Source organism: Euprymna scolopes, chromosome 22, assembly GCF_053919585.1.
Source record: "Euprymna scolopes isolate OS-2025 chromosome 22, ASM5391958v1, whole genome shotgun sequence".
Taxonomy (NCBI): domain Eukaryota; kingdom Metazoa; phylum Mollusca; class Cephalopoda; order Sepiida; family Sepiolidae; genus Euprymna; species Euprymna scolopes.
Window position 1 is genome coordinate 5,316,901 of NC_136503.1, and position 16,219 is coordinate 5,333,119.

The 16,219-nt window shown below is 28.5% G+C and overlaps 1 protein-coding gene across 50 annotated transcripts in view; it reads left to right on the plus strand.

Moving 5' to 3' along the window:
• LOC145243857 (oxidation resistance protein 1-like) overlaps nt 1-16,219 on the plus strand; it is an 886,868-nt gene that overhangs the window by 775,196 nt on the left and 95,453 nt on the right. For 23 of the 50 annotated variants that reach the window (XR_013862953.1, XR_013862954.1, XM_080106914.1 and 20 more), the window contains one exon: nt 845-910. The exons of the other annotated variants lie outside the window; for them this stretch is intronic. Coding sequence is in view for 21 of the 23 variants with exons in the window: in XM_080106914.1 (XP_079963040.1) it covers nt 845-910 (66 nt within the window). In the remaining 2 variants the exon portion in view is untranslated. The remainder of the gene's footprint in view (nt 1-844; nt 911-16,219) is intronic. 50 annotated transcript variants of the gene reach the window in all.

A 16,219-nucleotide genomic window follows, 5' to 3' on the forward strand; every position in this document is an offset into this window, starting at 1 on the left:
CTACTTATCAAGGCCCAGAGGCCACTCGAGGATAAGGATTAAAGAGTGTGCAGTAGTCAATGGGACAATATCATAGTAATCATTAGTAATGTAAATTTGGTAAATTGGATTACTTCAAGGGAACAGCTCATCAAGAAGTTGTTTACATTGGACTTGAAGGCGACCATATTGTAGCAAGCAGGCAAACAGAAGACAGTTCCACAGGTGTGCAATTCCAAGAAAAAAGCTTTGTTCATGAAATCTACGTTTAGGTTTAGGCACAGATAAAGTAAGGGAAAATATTGATAGTGTTTTCAGCTAGACGAGTGTTTCTCGTGAAAGTTTAAGCCATAGTTGGGTCTGAGTAAGATTATCTGCCTTATGACAAGTCTTATTTTTAACCTTGCAGGATGCCCATATACTTGCTTTACCAAATAGAACCTGGAGGGGAGGGGATAGGTGCCAACCATGCGACAGACTGTATGTGGGTACATGTAACACATGGCAAGTCATTTTGACCTGGTAAAATAGTAAGTTGATGAAAAGTAGCTTTCTATATATGCACACATTAAGTATGTCAAAAAGATTATTTTGGTCTAAACCAGATTAATATTTGTCAGATCCTGTTTGAAAGGTTAACTTCAAAATATTACGAAGAGAAAAATAGGGATACAAGTCTTCAAATTACTGAGTTGTAATTATTTTTTTTTTTTTAAACTTAAATTTGATGAATTATATTTGATTTTGATTTTTATTATGATTTAAAAAAAAAAAAAAAAATGGTTTTTGTTAAAATGGTCACCATTTGGTTGAGTGAGTTTTGAGTATTTTCCAAGTTTTAACGAGGGTAAAGCCCTTTTTCCAGGTGAGGAAAACCCAGAGCCTGAAAGGAAATTCTGTGAAATGGTTGAAAAAGATTTCAAGGATTCAGGTCTGTCTGGAATACAAACTTGTTTCACCCCCCCCCCCTCCCCTGTAGTTAATATTCCAAAGATATTTGCTATTTTGGTAGACTTAGAAACCCAGTGTTAGGTGTGGAACTAGTCTGCATGCACTAGAACGACTACCATTTGTGTGTGTGCGTGTGTGTGTGTGTGTGTGTGTGTGTGTTTTGACAGTGCAGAGTTGATGAAAAGAGAAAAGAGGTTCATATTGTTCATAAATACTTGACCCTTTGAAATTGGGAGGGCAGAATTTGCTTGCTATTTTCAAGGTAATAATCCATGGTAATTGCAGTAGATGCAGTTTTGATTTTATGCAGACTTATTATTGTGTAGAAAAGTAATATTTAAGTTTTTTGTGTAAACGAATAAGTTCTGTTTTAATTTCTCATATTTCAGAAATGACTTTGAAAACGACAACAATTTTGAATGTTTACACCAGAGAAAGTAAAATTTAAATTAGAATTTACAAGGAAAGATAATTCCATCAGCCTAAAAACATGGTTATGACTTCTAAAATGACTGCCTGCCTGATTATATTTGTAAGCTTAGAACATGTAAAAAAATTAATTTTAAAATTACTTTTTCATTAATATATTATTTTTCAACATAAAAATAAGTCAATAAAAATAGAATCATATTTATTGTAGTTACCAAGGATTATTATGTCAAGAAATATCAGGAATGTGTGTGTGTGTGTGTGTGTGTGTGTTCGTGTGTGTGTGCGTGTTTGTTTGTGTGTATATATATATATACTTTTAAATCAAAGGGGAGAAAAACTGTTCTCTAGAGCGCTTTCAAACAATCTCATTATGGGGGAATCAAAAAATTTATAAAAAAAACGAGACCTGGAATTGGGAAATGTGAATTGCCAATTGTTGCCGTTTTTTTAAAGATTTTTAATTGATAGATTAAATTTATTTTAAAGATTTTTAATTGAGATTATTAAATTTATTTCAAACACTTTTTCCCTTATTTTATTGGTAATTCATTTTTCTGATTTCTACTTTTTATCGTTTATTGTATATTTTTTGTTTGAACGATTGTCTACTAAAATGATGTTGATCGAACAAGCTCTCAAGAACAGTTTTCCGTCCCTTCTTAAAATTCTTTACATGTTTTGTACCTCAAAACATGTGCATATATGCAATATACACATACATGGTGACACAGCTAAAACTCCGGATTTATTTACCTTTTTTTTTTAATTTTCTTTTATTTTTTTTTTTTCAAAATTATAAATTGCTACAAATGAAAATTTGTATGACTTGATTCTGCTGGTAGCATTGGTTTCCCCGTGTTTTTGTTTTGCTTTCTAGAATTAGATAATCACAAGAGAGACTAAATGACAGTTGCCAGCATCCATATTGGAAGTGATGCTGTGGAATCAGTTGAATTCAGACATAGCACCCTCGTGTCATCAGCCCATGTTAATGTCCACTTCACCACTGCCACCTCTCAGCTGTTTATAATGACATGCAGTCTAATATTTATATTTACGCAGTTAATTGGTTATTTTTTTCATCAGCTCTAAAGTCTAAATATCCTTTTCCCTGACAGTATGTTGCTCGTATTGTGCAGTTCTAGGAGGTCCACTCTGTCAGGCTTTACCATTTCTCTTAGAGAATGAGTTAGATTATTGTTAATCACCTAAGGCGCTGCTGTTTGGAATGCCGATGGGGCTGCTCAGGCAGTTTCTGCCAAAGTGCTCCTACTCTAGAGGTGCTTGCTCTACAATACAATCCCTCTGTCCAACCTTTGCATTACATCTTTTCACTGTAGAAAGGAGATAAATACAGCAATTAATGTGTTGTGATTATTTCTTCTTTCAATCAAGTTCGTTTAGTCTTTCATCGGAATTTGTAAAAACATTATCTTCATCAAATGCTCATGGCTTTATCACAATCTAAAACACGATCATTTTCCATTAGTCGGGTCTGCGATTTCTTAATATTTTTCTCACTAGATACAGCCATCCTATTCTTGTAATGTACAGACTTACTTTTTCATTGTACAATTGTTGTGTTTATTGTTTGAACCGTGCTAACCATTGCATTCTCGTTTGAACAGTAAACATTTTTCTGCTTTTCTTTATTCTAATAATTGAGGTAAAACGTTCATATTATAAAAGCGTCTATAGGCATGTGTAAAAATTGATGTCGGGGAATGAAACCTTCTTATTGAGAGTTGAGCACATATGTTTCTTAGAGAGAAACAAAAAGTTAAATAATACAACATATATTTTTCACATATTGGCATAAATTATAGTCATCCGATCATCCGTCAAAAAACAATAATCAATAAAAATCCGGACATTTAGTTGCATCACAGTGTGCATGTGTAACATAAGTAAAAATTTAAATTTGTTGTAAATTAAATTTACAACAAATTTATTTTTCGATGGAGAATACAAAAATTTTTAAATTTTAATTTAATTTCCAAAAATAAATTTGCTATAAATTTTGATTTACAGAATTTAAATCCAATGTTCCTTATATTAAATATTGAAATATTGAGCTTTTTAATCTGATTGGGATTGTTATGTAAATATTAGTATTTATACTTGCTTTAACTTTATAGAATTATTCAATTTGTAAACTCCAATTAAATTTTTCTTGAATGTGTGTGTGTGTGTGTGTGTGTGTATATATATATATATATATATATATATATATATATATATATATGTATATATAATCCGTTCATTACTCTCTTAAAAATTTTAACAAATCTTTGAAAATCGGAGTGTAAGATAATTAAAAGTTTCTGTATTTTTGGGAATTTTTGATTAACTTTTATCATTGACGATTACTAAGGGTTAGTTAAATGCTCAAGTAATAAAGTTCCACACAACAATATAGCTTTTTATTCCACTCTGATATACAACATTTTATTTTAATTTTAGAAAGCATATTTAACTCATTGTTATTCCTATTCATTAAAATATTGATTAAAGTGTAGCCTAATTATTATATAATTTTGAACAGATTATTTGTTATTATTTTGAAACATTTTTTATGCATTATATTATTTTAATAATTGATAAGAAAATATATTATGTGTATGCCTGGAAATGAAACCTGGCTGTTGAGGGTTGAGGACATGTGTTGCTTGGAGAGAAATTATATGAGAATGATATGATGGATGTATAAGACGAGCGTAGATGATGCGCTCAGACGAAAATTGAATCTGGACAGCATAGGAAGATGTGTGCAGAACAGGAGGCTTTGTTAGTTTGGTCGCATTGAAAAAAATTAATAAATGCTTGGATTAGTAGATGTAGAACAGTTATGGTTGCAGGGAAAGGCTGAAGAAAACATGGGCATAATAAGGATGGAGAAAGAGGGATAAAATCAAGTTTTGGCCAAAGATAGTTTTAAAATGACTTTTAAAACTATCTCACACATGCCAACACATTAAACAGATGTTGATGATGATGGTTTAAAGAAATCCATCTGTTGATATATGTATGAGCGAGTATATTATTTATTCACAAACGTTTCATCATATTTACAACTCATTAGTGTGGCTCGACCTAGCCAGAATTGAAACCTGGACCTCAGTATTTGATTTCCAATTCTATGCCAACTGAACCAAGAACCTCCTTGCAAAAATGGAAAAAATTGTATTGCATTATACATTTTTTATGTTTTTATTCTTGCAATGGGAAGTATATAATTATTTTTATGAAAGCACATTTTATCACACATAGGTACAAGATATTAACAGGCTTGTTTTTCTGGAAATATAAATAATATGAAATGTTTTAATCCCAACTTTTGAAAAAAGAAATGCAGAAAATGTTTTAAAATAAGAATCTGTTCCAAATTTTCAATGCTTAAAATATATATATATATATATATATATATATAGTAAGTTAAAAAATATATATGGCGATTAAGCTACACTGAATATTCCATGTTTCATCCACTCTAGGATTCTTCAGGCTTATGTGAGAATTTTGTGGTTGTCTCACATTTTTCTATATGCACCTATATTGAGTTTTTAGTTGGCCAATCAGCTTTCTAGTATCCACCGCACTCTTCCTAATCAGCCAATGAGCAGGCACTTACAGGACAAAGGCTCATTTGACCTTTGCCGAGGCATACACTGATATATACGTAAATCCTAAGTCCAATCACCCACCATCAATTATAAAACAAGTTGCTAACTCAATCGTAAGTAGACTCAGCAATAACTCAAGCGATGAAAATGTATTTAACAGGTCAACCAATATCTATGAAACAGCCCTAAAAAATAGTGGATACAAAAATATTGATATCAAATACAAGCAACAAAACACCAATAACTATAATAAAATTAAAAGTAGAAGAAAAAGAAATATAATCTGGTATACGGAGCCATACAATCAAATGTTAAAAACAAAACTTGGCAAGAAATATTTTAGATCTTATCGAAAAACACTTTCCCGCAACCAACCCCTTACAAAGAATTTTCAATAAAAATACCCTAAAATTATCCTACAGCTGCTGCAAAAATTTAGAGATGATAATTAAAGCACATAATAACAAAATATTAAATAAAAGCAATGAAAACAACAGCAAAATAAACAATAAAAAAAAAGTGAGCATCAAGACAAAAATAAAACTAACACAAAAGACACATATGTAACTAGTAGAAATAATATTAATAAGATTAAACCAACTCCGGACAACAACAACCATACTAGAAATAAAAATGCTAATAATGAACAAGATAAATGCAACTGTAGATACCACACACTTTGTCAACTTCAAAATAAATGTCTAACCAAAAGCATAGTTTACCAGGCCACAACATTTCCGAAAGAAAACCCGAATAACAAGAAATATTACATAGGTATGGCTTCTTTAGATTTCAAAACTCGATATTATGACCACAAAATACATTCAATAATAAAAAACACCATATGAAAACAACGCTAGCAAACAAATACTGGGAACTCAAGGAAAGCGGACTTTCGCAGGTAGTCGAATGGAAAATAGTAAGACAAGCAAACACATGTAGAGACCTAGATGATCCATGTAGATTGTGCCTTCATGAAAAATTTGCTATCCTATACTTTAAAGAACCCCAACATCTATTAAACTGTAGGAGATAAATAGCGAATAACTGTGTTCACAGGATAAAATTTACTCTAGGATAGAGATACAAAATAATTTAAAAACTAACAATAGAAAATAAACAAATAAATAAACATGCATATACATAAACTATCACACATATATGTGTGTGTGTGTGTGTATATATATATATATATATATACTAACATAAAAAAAAACTGTACCTAGATTTAAAACAGGTCAAGAGACTAGATATCTACGATAAATAGCACACACAAAGGAACGGGTCAACCGGAGATCAAACGGGCCTTTGTCTTGTAAGTGCCTGCTCATTGGCTGATTAGGAAGGGTGCGGTGGATACTAGAAAGCTGATTGGCTAACTAAAAACTCAATAGAAGGTGCGTATATAAAAACGCGAGACAACCACAAAATTCTCGCATGAACCTGAAGAATCCTAGAGTGGATGAAACGCGGAATATTCAGTGTAGCTTAATCGCCATATATATTTTATAAATTACTAACTAGCTCTACCTACGTATTGTGCACTTTTGAAGTAAATACTTAAAGTTTACACATAAATTTATACTTTCGTATATTAATTTATATGAGTAAATGAAGTAGTTTATATATATGTGTGTGTGTGTATAGGTTACTCAAATAAGATATCTTGGAATTTCTTTAAATGCCTGTCGATGAAGGAAATTTCAATATATCTCATTTGAGTATCCTGTCGAACAAATAATTCATGTAAAATATATTTTTACAGTCTTAAATTTGCGTTCTTCTATAATGAGCTCTATTTCCTATCTTGGTTGTATTGAGCTTTTTTATTTGGTTGGGATTACGAAATAAATTTTAAGATTTTTACTTCAAGTTTACAGAAGCTTTTGGCAATCTTTACTGACTGATTATATGCTATAGAAGATAGGCAAGAAATTTAAGTTGCTTTATTCTGCAGTAGCTTTTATTTGTGCTCTCGGAAGTACTTTTTCTTACCATTGAAATGAAAATGAAATTTCTAATTTATGTTTTTATTTTCATTTGTCTTAGCACTTTCAGATATCTCACTGGTCATTTTCAGAGCAGTTCATCGGCAACTATAAATTTTTTTTTCATATAAAAGAAAAATTGTCATCAACAAAAAAATTTTACGAAAATGTTGAAAAAAAAAAGTCTTCTAATTTACATAGCTTTGCTAATGAAATCAGAATTAACTGTTAAGGATAACACAACAATAGAATGCAGACATTATGTCTTCATTGTATTTGTTAATTTTATAAAAAAATAACATTAAATATTATTACGATTGATTTTAATTGATAATGATATTATCATGTAATTTTGTAAGAATAAAGAGAAAAAAGGCTGAAAGTTGATTGGAAATTTTGTTTTATTCAATCATTAAGAAAAAAACTATTTAGGAGAGCATATTGAAAGCTACTGAAAATAAAAAGTTGATTGGAAATTTTGTTTTATTCAATCATTAAGAAAAAAAAACTATTTAGGAGAGCATATTGAAAGCTACTGAAAATAAAAAGTTGATTGGAAATTTTGTTTTATTCAATCATTAAGAAAAAAACTATTTAGGAGAGCATATTGAAAGCTACTGAAAATAAAAAGTTGATTGGAAATTTTGTTTTATTCAATCATTAAGAAAAAAACTATTTAGGAGAGCATATTGAAAGCTACTGAAAATAAAAAGTTGATTGGAAATTTTGTTTTATTCAATCATTAAGAAAAAAACTATTTAGGAGAGCATATTGAAAGCTACTGAAAATAAAAAGTTGATTGGAAATTTTGTTTTATTCAATCATTAAGAAAAAAACTATTTAGGAGAGCATATTGAAAGCTACTGAAAATAAAAAGTTGATTGGAAATTTTGTTTTATTCAATCATTAAGAAAAAAACTACTTAGGAGAGCATATTGAAAGCTACTGAAAATAAAAAGTTGATTGGAAATTTTGTTTTATTCAATCATTAAGAAAAAAACTACTTAGGAGAGCATATTGAAAGCTACTGAAAATAAAAAGTTGATTGGAAATTTTGTTTTATTCAATCATTAAGAAAAAAACTATTTAGGAGAGCATATTGAAAGCTACTGAAAATAAAAAGTTGATTGGAAATTTTGTTTTATTCAATCATTAAGAAAAAAACTATTTAGGAGAGCATATTGAAAGCTACTGAAAATAAAAAGTTGATTGGAAATTTTGTTTTATTCAATCATTAAGAAAAAAAACTATTTAGGAGAGCATATTGAAAGCTACTGAAAATAAAAAGTTGATTGGAAATTTTGTTTTATTCAATCATTAAGAAAAAAAACTATTTAGGAGAGCATATTGAAAGCTACTGAAAATAAAAAGTTGATTGGAAATTTTGTTTTATTCAATCATTAAGAAAAAAACTATTTAGGAGAGCATATTGAAAGCTACTGAAAATAAAAAGTTGATTGGAAATTTTGTTTTATTCAATCATTAAGAAAAAAACTATTTAGGAGAGCATATTGAAAGCTACTGAAAATAAAAAGTTGATTGGAAATTTTGTTTTATTCAATCATTAAGAAAAAAAAACTATTTAGGAGAGCATATTGAAAGCTACTGAAAATAAAAAGTTGATTGGAAATTTTGTTTTATTCAATCATTAAGAAAAAAACTATTTAGGAGAGCATATTGAAAGCTACTGAAAATAAAAAGTTGATTGGAAATTTTGTTTTATTCAATCATTAAGAAAAAAACTATTTAGGAGAGCATATTGAAAGCTACTGAAAATAAAAAGTTGATTGGAAATTTTGTTTTATTCAATCATTAAGAAAAAAACTATTTAGGAGAGCATATTGAAAGCTACTGAAAATAAAAAGTTGATTGGAAATTTTGTTTTATTCAATCATTAAGAAAAAAACTATTTAGGAGAGCATATTGAAAGCTACTGAAAATAAAAAGTTGATTGGAAATTTTGTTTTATTCAATCATTAAGAAAAAAACTACTTAGGAGAGCATATTGAAAGCTACTGAAAATAAAAAGTTGATTGGAAATTTTGTTTTATTCAATCATTAAGAAAAAAACTATTTAGGAGAGCATATTGAAAGCTACTGAAAATAAAAAGTTGATTGGAAATTTTGTTTTATTCAATCATTAAGAAAAAAACTATTTAGGAGAGCATATTGAAAGCTACTGAAAATAAAAAGTTGATTGGAAATTTTGTTTTATTCAATCATTAAGAAAAAAACTATTTAGGAGAGCATATTGAAAGCTACTGAAAATAAAAAGTTGATTGGAAATTTTGTTTTATTCAATCATTAAGAAAAAAAACTATTTAGGAGAGCATATTGAAAGCTACTGAAAATAAAAAGTTGATTGGAAATTTTGTTTTATTCAATCATTAAGAAAAAAAACTATTTAGGAGAGCATATTGAAAGCTACTGAAAATAAAAAGTTGATTGGAAATTTTGTTTTATTCAATCATTAAGAAAAAAACTATTTAGGAGAGCATATTGAAAGCTACTGAAAATAAAAAGTTGATTGGAAATTTTGTTTTATTCAATCATTAAGAAAAAAACTATTTAGGAGAGCATATTGAAAGCTACTGAAAATAAAAAGTTGATTGGAAATTTTGTTTTATTCAATCATTAAGAAAAAAACTATTTAGGAGAGCATATTGAAAGCTACTGAAAATAAAAAGTTGATTGGAAATTTTGTTTTATTCAATCATTAAGAAAAAAACTATTTAGGAGAGCATATTGAAAGCTACTGAAAATAAAAAGTTGATTGGAAATTTTGTTTTATTCAATCATTAAGAAAAAAAACTATTTAGGAGAGCATATTGAAAGCTACTGAAAATAAAAAGTTGATTGGAAATTTTGTTTTATTCAATCATTAAGAAAAAAACTATTTAGGAGAGCATATTGAAAGCTACTGAAAATAAAAAGTTGATTGGAAATTTTGTTTTATTCAATCATTAAGAAAAAAACTATTTAGGAGAGCATATTGAAAGCTACTGAAAATAAAAAGTTGATTGGAAATTTTGTTTTATTCAATCATTAAGAAAAAAACTATTTAGGAGAGCATATTGAAAGCTACTGAAAATAAAAAGTTGATTGGAAATTTTGTTTTATTCAATCATTAAGAAAAAAACTATTTAGGAGAGCATATTGAAAGCTACTGAAAATAAAAAGTTGATTGGAAATTTTGTTTTATTCAATCATTAAGAAAAAAACTATTTAGGAGAGCATATTGAAAGCTACTGAAAATAAAAAGTTGATTGGAAATTTTGTTTTATTCAATCATTAAGAAAAAAACTATTTAGGAGAGCATATTGAAAGCTACTGAAAATAAAAAGTTGATTGGAAATTTTGTTTTATTCAATCATTAAGAAAAAAACTATTTAGGAGAGCATATTGAAAGCTACTGAAAATAAAAAGTTGATTGGAAATTTTGTTTTATTCAATCATTAAGAAAAAAACTATTTAGGAGAGCATATTGAAAGCTACTGAAAATAAAAAGTTGATTGGAAATTTTGTTTTATTCAATCATTAAGAAAAAAACTATTTAGGAGAGCATATTGAAAGCTACTGAAAATAAAAAGTTGATTGGAAATTTTGTTTTATTCAATCATTAAGAAAAAAAACTATTTAGGAGAGCATATTGAAAGCTACTGAAAATAAAAAGTTGATTGGAAATTTTGTTTTATTCAATCATTAAGAAAAAAACTATTTAGGAGAGCATATTGAAAGCTACTGAAAATAAAAAGTTGATTGGAAATTTTGTTTTATTCAATCATTAAGAAAAAAACTATTTAGGAGAGCATATTGAAAGCTACTGAAAATAAAAAGTTGATTGGAAATTTTGTTTTATTCAATCATTAAGAAAAAAACTATTTAGGAGAGCATATTGAAAGCTACTGAAAATAAAAAGTTGATTGGAAATTTTGTTTTATTCAATCATTAAGAAAAAAACTATTTAGGAGAGCATATTGAAAGCTACTGAAAATAAAAAGTTGATTGGAAATTTTGTTTTATTCAATCATTAAGAAAAAAACTATTTAGGAGAGCATATTGAAAGCTACTGAAAATAAAAAGTTGATTGGAAATTTTGTTTTATTCAATCATTAAGAAAAAAACTATTTAGGAGAGCATATTGAAAGCTACTGAAAATAAAAAGTTGATTGGAAATTTTGTTTTATTCAATCATTAAGAAAAAAAACTATTTAGGAGAGCATATTGAAAGCTACTGAAAATAAAAAGTTGATTGGAAATTTTGTTTTATTCAATCATTAAGAAAAAAACTATTTAGGAGAGCATATTGAAAGCTACTGAAAATAAAAAGTTGATTGGAAATTTTGTTTTATTCAATCATTAAGAAAAAAACTATTTAGGAGAGCATATTGAAAGCTACTGAAAATAAAAAGTTGATTGGAAATTTTGTTTTATTCAATCATTAAGAAAAAAACTATTTAGGAGAGCATATTGAAAGCTACTGAAAATAAAAAGTTGATTGGAAATTTTGTTTTATTCAATCATTAAGAAAAAAACTATTTAGGAGAGCATATTGAAAGCTACTGAAAATAAAAAGTTGATTGGAAATTTTGTTTTATTCAATCATTAAGAAAAAAACTATTTAGGAGAGCATATTGAAAGCTACTGAAAATAAAAAGTTGATTGGAAATTTTGTTTTATTCAATCATTAAGAAAAAAACTATTTAGGAGAGCATATTGAAAGCTACTGAAAATAAAAAGTTGATTGGAAATTTTGTTTTATTCAATCATTAAGAAAAAAACTATTTAGGAGAGCATATTGAAAGCTACTGAAAATAAAAAGTTGATTGGAAATTTTGTTTTATTCAATCATTAAGAAAAAAACTACTTAGGAGAGCATATTGAAAGCTACTGAAAATAAAAAGTTCTTACACCACAAAACATACAAAACGTATTCACAAACTGTTTTTGTTGTATTACAGCTCCTCAGTGTTGTTAGACGACTACTGATAGACATGATCGAATCTTGATCGAATCTTGATCATCTAATTGACGGTCATGGATTCTAACAAACCAAATGTGTGTGTGCTTAGTCAGCATTTTATTTTTTTGTAAAAACAAAAATATTTGACTAAATAAGTTTTATGAAGAGATTGTAGGCCGATCAAATGTGGAAGTTACAAATTTGAAGTAATTTTTTAAAATGTTGATCAGAAAATAAAAATTTGATTAAACCAGATAACTAAAATTTGGCTGAAAGCACAAGATATAAAAAAGTTCTAATTTCAATTATTTTATTATTTTTCTTGTACACTTAATAAAATCTGTTAGAATTTTTATAAGTATGATCTATTAGGCACAGAATTTCTATCATATTCAATGAAGTATAGTTGAAAGAAAAACTTCTGCCATACTACGAATACATGCAAAATATCATTTCCTTATACAATATGAACAGGTTTTTGTGTACATATTTTGGTAGTTATCCATGCAAGCTTTCTGATGATTTTTTGTGTTCAAGTGGAACTGACTGATGAATTCTCCATGATTTCAATCTCAAGACTATCACAGCAGGAATGGGAAAGTTATCAGTTGAAACAAAGCATTATCCATATGTAAACAAAAATTGTATTATTAAGCAAAATATGCTTATAAAAAGGAGTACTACGTAAATACATGTTTTGAAAAGTAAGTTAATAACAAAAAAAAATGTGAGGAAATTCTTTTTAAAAAAAATCCCTGTCTCTAATGTCTGTTCATCAGGTTTCATTCTTAGCAACGTACGTGCCAGTAAGTGTGTCGTGTGCTCCATTTCTAACTTTACCTCCCCTCTGTGAATATAAGCATGTATATTTGCACCATGTTTGAAAAAGGTTATGGCTGAAGATTGAATGTTTATTGCCTCGCTGTGGTTTTCGTGAATGGAGAAGAGAAAACAAAAACAGACCATTTCTTTTCATCGAAGAAATAATGAGGGGGTTTATTGTATATTAAGTATCTGCAATTCTTATCCACAAATTTGACTCTGAAATGTAAAAAAAAAACTCAGATACTTGTATAACTTTTTCTTTTTTTATTTTACAATGACAAACTTGAAGAAACAATTGACCAAAATTCTGATTAAAAAAATTTTTTTTTTGCTTAGAAACAAAAATATTAGCTCCATCCAAAATTTTTCATCTTCCTTGATAAAGAAATGTTTCTGAAAATATTTAAAAATGATAATTAATTAACATCTAAATTATTTTATTTTAAAAATTTTCATTCTTAAGACCAGCGTAGAATCTAAAAAATCTAAGCATTTCAAAGATAAAAAGCTGCATATTATATAAGATGCTTGAGGAATATGGTTTTATATTAAAAAAAAAATGAAATTTAGGTGAAAAAAAATCTATTTAAAATTTTTCAATTTGCATTTTGAGTTTCTGAAAGGAACAAAATGTTTCATGCAGTAAATTCTCCATTTTGTTTCTTTTATATATATATATATATATATATATATATATATATATATATATATATCTTTGTTGCAGTTTCATAGTACATCCAATTCTCAAAAGTGAAAAATGTTTTTTAGAAATCAATTTTCCTATTAAATTTATAAAAACTCTTTCAAGGATCAGATTACACATGAAAGTGCAGTAAAATGTTAAAATAAACCAAATACATCATTATTGTTATAAGCTCTGTTTGAAAAGATTTGAAGCCCTTGAATTGCTTTCTGGATTCAGCTGTTCTGATTTTGGCAAGATGATTTTCATGTTATATACTAGTTCTACATACCCGGTGTTGCCCAGGATTGTTGTTAATTGTATTTGTTGTTTTGCATTATTTTTACTTAACAACTTGACCAAAAGATACTATAATATTTTAAACTAAACTCAGAAAATCCTTTGCAGAAAAAAAAAGAGTGAAGTAAACTTTAAATTTACCATCTGTTTCATTTTGTAAAGACATTATTTTATTATTTATTTTGGCTGTGTTTTCAAAATGTTAACATCGTAACAACAGGCGAAAAAGTCGTATGAAACTGTGCAAGTAATCACATGACACGAAAGGTTGTAAATCTAAAAAAGAATTATCAAAATTAAAAATGTATTTTGTATTTTTAAGAGTCCAAGATCAGGTGATGTTCATCTATTACATAGGTGCCTTGTAGCTTTAAAAATCTACTCCTTATAGCTTCTATTATAGAAACATACATGGAAGTTAGAATGGCAACTGTTCTTCCTAGTATTTGGTGCAAAAATAATGTCATTTTTTCATGTTCAACTTCAAAAGATCATAACTACTTCCATGATAGACTTTATTAATCAAAATAACAACCATTAGAATTGACACATCTTTTGCCAACCAGAAACAAGTGTATTTATCCCATTAGCATAGAAATCCAGAGTTCTGGAAGCGATGTCATTGAAGGCCGATTTGGCATCATTTCTGCTCTTGAGGCATTTTTTATGCAGGAAGTTGTCGAGATGCTTGAAAAAGTGATAATCGGTGGGCGAGAGGTTCGGTGAATATGATGGATAAGGCAGTCTCATAGCCCAATCCATTTACCTTCTGCAGGGTCAGTTGAGCAACATGCAGGTGAGCATTGTCATGGAGGAGAATTAGTCCCTTCATATTGACCAATGTCGGGCACATACGTTGGGGCTTTTGGTGCATTTCATCAATTTGTTGGCAGTACTTCTCTGCCATAGTCATTTCGCCCAAATTCAAGAAGCTGTGATGGATGAGACCAGCTGCAGACCACCAAACAGTCACCATAACCTTTTTTTTGGTGCAATTTTCACTGCGGGAAGTGTTGCGGAGCTTCTCTGGCCTCCAACCACTGTATTGAACGTTGCAATTCGCTCAAGAAATGGGCCATTTTAGTTATGCAGGAGAAGTGTAGAAGACACTTTGAAATGACAAATTTTTTGATTATCGTTCAATTCTTGCCCGTCGATGACCATCTTCATCTTCGAGGTTCTCATCACCATTACAAAATTTCTTGAACCACTATCATGCCACGCGTTCATTAGTGGTTCCTGGGCTAAACGCATCTTTGATATCATGAGCTTTGATATCTCGGCAGCTTTTTGGGCTAGTTTGAATTGGAACAAGAAAATTGTGCGAATTTGAATTTTGTCCGTGGTGTCGAAAAACCCTGCAAAAAAATGAATGAAGAGATTGAAAACTGTAACGAATAATATGATAATTCGATAGAGCAAAAACCGCACTTCAAAATGATAGATAACATGGCCATACATATATCAATGAATTAATTCAGAAATCATATATACACGAACCTAATATTATGATAAGCAATTGTAATAAATTGTTTAAGAAGAGAAATAAATAAGCAAATGTTGAAATTTTATTTTTCATTGAATGCATAAACTCACATTTCCGATCAATGAATAAGAGAAAATGTGTCCACTCTACAGTATTCTGGAATTTGAATAAATATTTTCAGAAAAAAAATAACAACTAGAGCTAAATAAATAATGTTTGTGATGATAATATAATGAAAAAAAAATAACAACTAGAGCTAAATAAATAATGTTTGTGATGATAATATAATGAAAAAAAATAACAACTAGAGCTAAATAAATAATGTTTGTGATGATGAAAAAAAGTAACAAGAAAATAGGCAAATCGGATTTAAGTATCTTTATGTCTAAACAAATTTGCTATTTGGGTCTGACTTTTGAACATCCATAAAAGTTAAATTTATATTTACATTATTTACAGTAACATCTCACTTTAATCTTAATGAATTGACTTTTAAATCACTTGAACATTCATAAACACATTTTGTTGAACTCTACTCTTAATTACATTCTACCTAGTTTCACCCATCATCTCTAATCTTCTCAAGATATTGTATCATTGTCTACTTAAGACTCATTAACTCTTATCCTCTGGTGGTGTTTTGGCCTTGATAAGCTGAGAACTTGGCTTTAAAAAACAATCCCCAAAAGATTATGAAGCTAATCAAGTATTAATTCAGAAGTCAAAAATTTATTTTAGGCTTTTATTAAAATTTAGAGGATACAGCTAAGTATACATTCTTTCTGCTTCTGAAGCGAAGAGAGTCATATTTTGATCAGAAATTTATTTGGATAATTATTGAAATCAAAAGTTACCTCCAGCAACTATTGTTAATGTGAACCATGGAACAGATTTCGGTAACCATTTGAAAATTTGTATTTTTGTAAGAGTACATTTCATTGGCTAATGGACCTAGCTGATTATTCAATGTAAATTACGGACTATATCTCA